We start from the raw sequence: 8,428 nt of genomic DNA, 5'->3' as shown, positions 1-8,428 counted from the left end.
AATTAAAAGCAACCCGCGAATCGGAAAAAAAAAACGCGAATGACTAGGAAAAGAAGCCCGATCTCGCGGTAAATAAGCGAGGTTGGCAACACTGGTTGCCACCAAAGTCCATCTGAACCGGAAGAGCTCGTGACCCCGCAGCCTGAGTGCGCTCGCGCTTTACTTCGCTTCTTTCTGATTGGTATCGCGCACTTTTTCGCCCGCTTGGCGGCGCTCCTACCCCGATCATGTCTGCCCCGGTGGCGGCAGAGGCACAGAGCCCCGGCGGGGTGGGAGTTGTCCCAGCGGCCTCTTTCCTAGCCCCGCTGCCGCCTCCTCCCTCCTCTAAACCTGCACCAGGAGGGAAGCCTCCCGCCTCCTCATCGACGCGGGGTCCGCGGAACGGCTTACGGGCGGGGGCTGCGCCTCCCCAGCGCCGCCGGAGCAGCTTCACGAGCGGGGCAGGCGGATGTTCCCGGGGTGGGCCGAGGAGGCGCAGGGCTACCTCGGACTGCGAGCCGGTGCTGCCCTGCAACTTCCTACTGGGAGGGAACATTTTCGACCCGCTGAACCTTAACAGTCTCCTGGACGAGGAGGTGAACCGGGCGCTGAACGCCGCCAGCCCCGAGCCTGCGGCGGGCCCCCGCCGCTCTTCGACCTCCTCCCCGGTTCCTCAGCTCCTACCACCGCCGCCACCCTCCTCCTCCTCCACCCGGGACCCTGCCGTGCGCATCCTTCGCCCCCGCGACATCACCGACCCACTTTGCCTGACCTGCGATCCGAGCAGCGATCCGGGACCGGGACGGAGCCGTAAACGCCACCGCCCTCACCGACATACGGCGCCGCAACCGCTGCCCGCCTCTGATCCCCGGCCCTCCACGACTGCCGCAGCTTCCCGCTTCCAGTACGGCAACTATCGGCGCTACTACGGCTACCGCACGCCGGCGCGCAGCGAGGACCCGCGGCTACGCCTCCTCCTGCAGCGGCCACACTGGATCCGCGGCCGCGCCCTGCTCGATGTGGGCTGCAACGAGGGCCGCCTAGCGCTCAGCCTGGCCCGCTCCCTGCGGCCCGCCCGCCTGCTCGGCCTCGACATCGACCCGGCGCTGGTGCGCTGTGCCCGCCGCAACCTCCGCCGCGAGCAGGGTCCCGGCCAGGAGCAACGCCCCGCCGGCGCCCCTGCCTTTCCGCAGGCTCTGGCCGCTTGCCGGGGGCCCATCGCCGCCCCGCCCCTGCTGCCCGAAGAAGGAGGAGGAGAGCCCGAGGCGCAGGGCCACGACTTTCCCCACAACGTCCACTTCGTGCAGGTGAGCAGTCACCGTACCTCCCCGGGCAGGTGGCAGTGTCTCCAGAGCTGCCGGGATCGTCTGCTTTTGTGATATTTGGAAAGTTTCTGATTGGCTTGACCCGAGTTGCAATATAACTTAGTGTGGCTTAAATCGGACACTCCCCAACCCCCTTGTTTAACAATTCAAGATGTGTTTCTAAGGTTCTGGTGTCCCTACACCTGAGAGTTTAGGTTAAAGTCAGATGAGGTGGTTTTACTGTTCTGATTGCCCCATAAGGCTTTCTGCCTTGCTGTTTCTAAATACATTGTAGGATTTTAATCTCTTTCCCCAAGAATTTACTTCCAGAGCTCACAGAATCTGATCTGATTATGCAATGTAGGGTTGGATTTTTCTTTCCCCCCCATTTGAGCATAGCTGTCATTCAAAGAACATGGGTGCCCAGTACAGGGATCTTAAGAGACCTGGGGCTGACCTAGTTTCACAGCCCTATGTGACTGCACCTACCCTATCTATAGTGATATAAATATATTGATGCTCAGGGAGGTTAAGTGACCTGCTCAATGGCACTGGGGGAGATTGGTGGCAAAATCCATGAGGGGAGCCCATAGTCACCAGAGTCTAAAAGAATTCTGCATTTGGATTGGGTAATCAGAAAGATGTTTCATTACACTACAGTGAAATAGAAGAGATTTGGTTTGTGCAGGGTAGGAGGTAAGGACCTGATACTGTACATTATCCTTGATCCAAATTTCTTTTCCATTCTGTAATGGAGACCACAGGTGGTCTTTTACAGAGCCTGGGGAATCATGATGTAGCAATGAGCTGGGGCATGAATTCATTTCCTTGGGGCAAGTCATTTAATTACCCTGTTCTAATCCCAGGCTCTCACTGTCACCTCAAGGCAGAGAGATTTGCCTGTTCTGTTTATTCTCCTATAAATGGTTAATCCCTCTCCTGGGAATTTTTTTTACACTTTTTATTTTCTTTTCTTATATTCTGCTTTTTGGCATTTCAAAGTAGATTACATTCAGGAACTGTAGGTATTTCCCCTATCCCTAGAGGGCTGCTCTTTCTACCTTTCTACCTTAACGGTGTTTCTGACAGATCCCTTCCTCAGACTTCCCATCCACTGTGTTAAGACAGCAGGAATTCTTTTGTGTAAAATAAGATTTTGCTTTTTCACTTTTTTTTTTTGATCTTCATAGATATTTGTTTTAATACTCCTGCGATTTGTTCACTTTTATTTTTACATCTTTGGAATTAAGATGTGGAACTTCAGGTTTTTAAAGGTGTCCTTTCTCTGATTGTGATCTTCAGCTGTCCAAGCTATATTCATGAATTACATATCTGTGAGATACCTACGTTGGGGGGGGGGGGGTGGGTGTGCGATGGACTTTGATGGCACAGCAGTGCCTTTGGTTTTTCTCAGCTTCACAATGGCAGGAGGTGCACTTGCTGCATGAACACACACGGGAATTAAATCACAATGAGGAAGGGGAGAAGTGACTTAAATTAAATGAAACTTAAGCTGTTTTTGCTTAAGGTTTGTGTTCCTGAAAACCGATTCTCAGCTTCCTGGGTGAAGCTGGACAGAACCGCGAAATGTGCTGTAATTGATCTTTAACTCTAGCTCGGCTTCTTACCCTGTAGACAAGCTTGAGGTGACCAGGTCTTTCAAAAGCAGTGCTGTCCCAGAGGGACATCATTCTGTGAGCTGCGGTACATTGCTTTAATTTTGGAGGAAACCAGCACTTTGGCAATCTCAGTGGGAAATTATGAATAAACCTGAGTTTTCTATAATGGGCAGATGGCTAGACTAGGTAGGACACTTTTTCTTCCATCTTGTTTCTGTTCTAACATATCTTGGTACAATAAGAGCTGGCTTGTCAGCATGGGCCACTCTGATTTGTCATGATGTGCTGGTCAGATGCTTTTTCTGCATTTGGATCCTGTAGAGGAGCAGTGGAATACTAATCTCAGGCTGTGGTTTCCCTCTGCTACAGGCGGTACAAATGATGGAAGTCTGTCCTAATGGCCAGTAAACTGCTACTGGGTCAGGATGTACTAACAAAGCTGTGTTTTCTGGTTTCACGCTTAGTGCTGTGGACGCTTTGGAGTAGACTTCAGTTGTCACACAGTATGTTTTAGACTTGTCTTTTGTCAGATACTAACAAGTCTTCCCCCTCTGCAGGGTAACTATGTGCTGGAGCGGGATGAACTGCTGGAGACCCAGAGCCCCGAATTTGATGTTATCCTTTGCCTCAGCCTGACAAAGTGGGTGCATCTGAACTGGGGAGATGAGGGACTGAAACGCATGTTCAAACGTATCTACCGGCACCTGCATCCAGGGGGCATCCTCATCCTGGAGCCCCAGCCTTGGGCTTCCTATGGCAAGAGGAAAAAGCTGACGGTGAGCCCTTGACTAGGTTGGAATAAGGAAATGTAGGTAGAGACCTCCAGACCCATCCAGTCTCTCCCCTTTTCTCCCTTAGATCCTACATGATCCCTGGCTTTACCCTTTGCACTCTGCTGCTGGAGGGGGGTGGGGATGGTGGTTGGCCAGCTGTGCAGACTGTCCTTGACAGAAGGAGAAACTAGACTAGGGGAGCTGTTGGTGATAGGTTTCACAGCCTCTAAATACTCCTTTTCTTTTTATTTCTCTATTAGGAAACTATTTTTAAGAACTACCAGCAAATCACTCTGAAGCCGGACCAGTTCACCTCCTACCTATTGTCCCCTGAGGTGGGCTTCTCCAGCTATGAGCTGCTGGGCACACCACAGAGCTCCTCCAAAGGTGGGTCTCAGGCCAGTTTGGAGGGAGGGGGCCACTTCCACACATGCTACAGGTTTGGGGAGTGAGGAGTGGGATGCTCCAGGTACAGACTAACGTAACCATCACAGAGCAGCTCCACAATGTGGAGTCACACTGCTCTGTTCTGCTCTGGGGCAAGGAGTAGTAAGTTCAGGATTTTTGCCTTCTCTTTCCTGTGTCATTTTGTGAGGTCTCACATGTAAATTTCTGGAAGTCATAAGTATCTCACCATTTGATGTGGGACGTTCTCAAAGAGCTTGACAGTAAATCGAAGCACAGGAAGGTTAAGTCACTTCTGAAGGCTAGACTTGGAGGGTGGGTGGAGGGCAGGGACTGGTCTCAAAGCTGGGGAAAATGTGCTGATTTTAGTTGCATAGAGCAGAAACCTCAACTACACCGTGCTAGGGTGTAGAGATCTGGAGGCTTCCTGGCAGAGGGATGTATACTGCAGGTGAAAACGATAGAGGGCTATATATTTTGAAACTCTTCTCTCTTGCAGGCTTCCAACGCCCTGTCTATGCGTTCCACAAAGGCCGGCCAGTGGCGCAGTGAGCGATGGAAGAGAAGCGGAGCCAAAGCATCTGAGCTGTGCGCTGGGCTTGCTTTTTTAAGCTGGACTTCTGGGCCAGGACTCGCCCTGTCTCACACTGCCTTCTGCGTGGAGGTTTTGGTTGCCTGTTTGGTTTTTTGGTTTTTTTTTTCCCCTCCCCCAAGGACAGGGATGGGCATAACTTTACAACTGCATTCTGGAACTGCTTCACTGCGCTCTCCTCTGCCAGCCCCCATCCCTCCCATTTCCACGAAGTCACAGCTGACAAAATGCCAAGGCCAAAACGGACAATGGGTGCAAGGGGGTGGGTATCGCTTCCTCTCCTACTTCTGCCCCTCCAATCCCATTCACTCAACTCTCATGAACTGCTTCTGCCATCTCACGGGCTAGAGCCACCAGCTGCAGTAAGGGTGGTGGGGAGGGCAGGGCACTCTCCTTGCTGATAACAGCCTCACAATATGATGTTCTTTTGGAACTTATTAAAGACTTCTTCTTTTTTTTGTCTAGCTTTGGGTGGTCATTGAAGGGCCCCTAGCGCGGTGTGAGGCCTCAGTAGGGCTCTTGTCTGTCCATCCATTCTTTTCTGAGGCTAGGAGCATTCTCATGCCCACAAATGAAACCCTTCTCCTTGTGGACTGTGATTGTTTTGATGGAGCAGTGTACCTTGAACCCCCCTCAGGCCTATGCAAAGAACAGTGGTGTGGGAGGGGGCTGGGCCTCCTGGTTTTTGCTTAGCTGTAAAGGGAGGCAAAGAAAGCTGAAACCTGCTTTAAGGGAGACTTTCTGGTGGGATGGGAGGGCAGAGACTGCCATTAGCCCTTCCCTAGCCTGCAGCATATTGAGGAGGGGAGGATACTGTAAGATGTGGTGGACACTGGTCTTACAGTGATAGGTGCCTCCTGTACACAGCCCAGAGGGATAAAGGACAACACTACACAATGGTTTGGGTGCTAGTTTTCTTCTTGACTCCACCATTGCTTTGAGTAGCGGCTGGTCTAAGGCCCAGAACTGGAGGAGGACTGAGGTGAGAATCCCCTGCTTGCTGGACTTTTATATAGCGACATTAAAGGAAATCCAATCTTTACATGCAGTTTGAGGAAAGGGGATAGGTTTTTCTAGCTTCATAGTCAGGGAGGCCCAGTTTTGACACAGTCTCCTCTGCTGGGCAATGAAGGCGAATGCCTGTGTTTTACACTTTATAAGAATAACATTTTTGCATTGTTCAGACTTCAAGGCCCTCTACTTCCCCTGCCTTCATGTGAAACCTTGTTTTAGTGGGGTTCCCAGCTGCCTAAGACCTGTAGCCATCTCAGCTTGGGTTTCTGTGAGCAGCTATACCCAACTGGAGCTCGTGAAGTGTGTTAGTGAGGAGAGACAAGGATCTGGGCCCAGTACAGGATGGTTTTCACTTTCTGACAGTTAAAAATGGCAAGTATTTTGGTCTTTTTTTTTTTTTTTTTTTTTTTGGAAAACACAGCACCTAAAGTCTAGGTGCCTGATGGATGTGTAATAATGTGGTGTCATGAGCTATGGGATAGTCACAGGCTTTAGGCTTGGCCCTGTGTCAGGGGACGATGACGACACTGCTGGCCCTGTAGCAGTGGCTACAGTGAATTCTGTGCCTGATTTTGTTTTCTTGCTTATTTGTACCTGTCCAGTCACTGTGGTTCTTGAAAGACAACCCCTTAAGATTTTTGAGGTTTGTATGTTTGTTCTTGCTGCTTATCAGAATTTCAGCTCTCTAGGGCTGCTGAAATTTTATCTAAAAATCTAGGAGCCAAACCAAATTCGTAGGTGCCAGAAAAAGTAGTTCTCCCCCTTTCTGGTCTGCTCTTAGTATCCTGCATTCCCCTTCCACATCCCAGCTCCGGTGGGCTCCTTGTGCTGCATGGGTAGGAGTGGGCTGGCTCCTTCTCTTCCTGTGAATGCACCAGGCCATAATTTGCAGTTGCATGCAAGATTATTTTACAGCCCTAATTTTTCTTTGGTTGCTAACATGCCGTGGAAAGTGACTGGAGTTGGCCCAGTGCTAACACTGTGCTGCCGGGGTTTAATTCTGGGATCGTGTTGCCTTCTTGCTGGGGCAAGGGTGTCGGGTCCCTGCTCAATGGTGACACCTAGGGGGCTGGTTGTAGGGTTCTGGCAGGTACCCAGGAGCATGGTCTCTGCCTGAGGACTTTTCCTGCAATGACTGAACTAAGTTGGGAGGGGATATCAAATGGGGGAGCAAATCCCCCCCCCCCCCCCCCCCCCTGTTATTTGCAGATGGTGTGGGTAAGTTGGGAAGGGGTAAAAAAAAATTATATATATATATATTTACCCCTTTCCAACTTACTTTAGCCCTGCATTACAGCAACAGTCTTCTAGTGGTTGTGCAGAAGTAAATATCAGTCTTGGATTGGCCTGTGCTGAGTTTCTGCGAGTGAAAACGTTTTTCTGACCCTGGCATGCGTTACCAGGGAGCTACTTGCTGGTGTAGGTGTGGAATCTGCGTGTGGAGACAACCTTCTCGGAGGACAAGCAGGATGGGATGGCAGGCCAGGCCGCAACCTTGCTCTCAAAGAATCTAGAACATTGACACCCTGCAGCTTGCATCCTGTCCTTCTGATGCCACTGGCCCACAGCTTCTTTCTGGGGAGTTCTTGAGCCCCAGTTCAGTTTTCTTGTAACACGGAAGGAAATGATGCGGTCTTTATCCAAGAGTCCTTTTCTTGTTTACTTCTCTAGGCTTTTTCCTGGATCCAGGAGGTTCTAGGTTTACTGATCTGAAACCCTGCTTGTACTGTTTCCGGTGAGGCGGAGTATGTTTCTTGCTGGCACTTGCATCACTCCCCTGCCTTAAGTGTCTCTGCTATGCAGCAGGGCATTCTCCTTGTAGAACCCACCTCTTATCCCCCCCAAGACCCTTTGTGGTTGGTTTCCTGCTTCAACAGCCCATAGGTTGGGATTTGCACGTGTGAGGACTATGATCCTGCTTGTCCTCTGAGAAAGCAGTTGCTTACCTGTAACAGATGTTTGCTGAGGACAGCAGGATGTTAGTCCTCATGAAACCTGTCTCCCCTGGGAGTTGGTTTCTCCATGTATTAGCTATATTTTGGACTGAGTGACTCTGCCTAGGGGGCAGGGTGATGAGTGCAGCTGCACATGGGCAATAGGGCACCTTTGAAAGTTGTAGCATCTGTGAGATCAAAGTTCCAGGCCGGGCTGCCTCCAATGATGTCACCCATGTGAGGACTGGCTGTCCGTGGAGAACACCTTACAGGTAAGCAACTCTGCTTTCTCCCTAACAGTCATTTTATCAAAAAAGTTTCCTTAACAGCAGCCAGTACATAGGTGTGATGCAGTTTATAAAACCACACACCTTCTCTAACTTGTAATGACTGCCCAGAGGTGCCTGTCCACAGCTTATAATCTGTACCTGCCACGCTCTGTGACCTTCAGTAAGGCAGAGGAGATGGCTTAGTCACATCCCACAGCTGTTTCTCTTCTGTGCAGGGAGAGAATAAGACTGATCTTTCAGCTAAACTGGGTCCATATTATTAGTTTATTTTTTATTTGTATGTTTTTATATACCGAAGTTTAGCTAGAGGCCTTCACTCTGGTTTACATTTAAAACAACGAATTACAGGTGCAGAAACCATTGGTATAACAGCAAACTGGTGTAACAACGAATTGCAGGAAACGAGATATCTGGTATAACAACATAACAGATGACAGGTTATAACAACGGCTGCAAATTGGTTCTGGATGGGGGATCTGTTGCATTAAAGCTTCCAGCGTTTGGCCTTCATTTTCAGC

At 50.3% G+C, this 8,428-nt stretch overlaps 1 protein-coding gene across 1 annotated transcript; it reads left to right on the top strand.

The window, feature by feature from the left end:
- Window positions 1–18: 18 nt before the first annotated feature.
- Window positions 19–5,147, top strand: MEPCE (methylphosphate capping enzyme). The gene is made up of 4 exons (XM_029581607.1): window positions 19–1,286; window positions 3,460–3,678; window positions 3,936–4,062; window positions 4,580–5,147. The coding sequence occupies exons 1-4, from the start codon at window positions 228–230 to the stop codon at window positions 4,630–4,632; spliced, it is 1,458 nt and encodes a 485-aa protein (XP_029437467.1). The 5' UTR covers window positions 19–227; the 3' UTR covers window positions 4,633–5,147.
- The last annotated feature ends 3,281 nt before the right edge of the window (window positions 5,148–8,428 follow it).

This window comes from Rhinatrema bivittatum, chromosome 16 (assembly GCF_901001135.1).
Source record: "Rhinatrema bivittatum chromosome 16, aRhiBiv1.1, whole genome shotgun sequence".
Lineage (NCBI taxonomy): Eukaryota > Metazoa > Chordata > Amphibia > Gymnophiona > Rhinatrematidae > Rhinatrema > Rhinatrema bivittatum.
The sequence above is the reverse complement of the archived record's forward strand: the minus strand, read 5'-3'. Positions and strand labels throughout refer to the sequence as shown.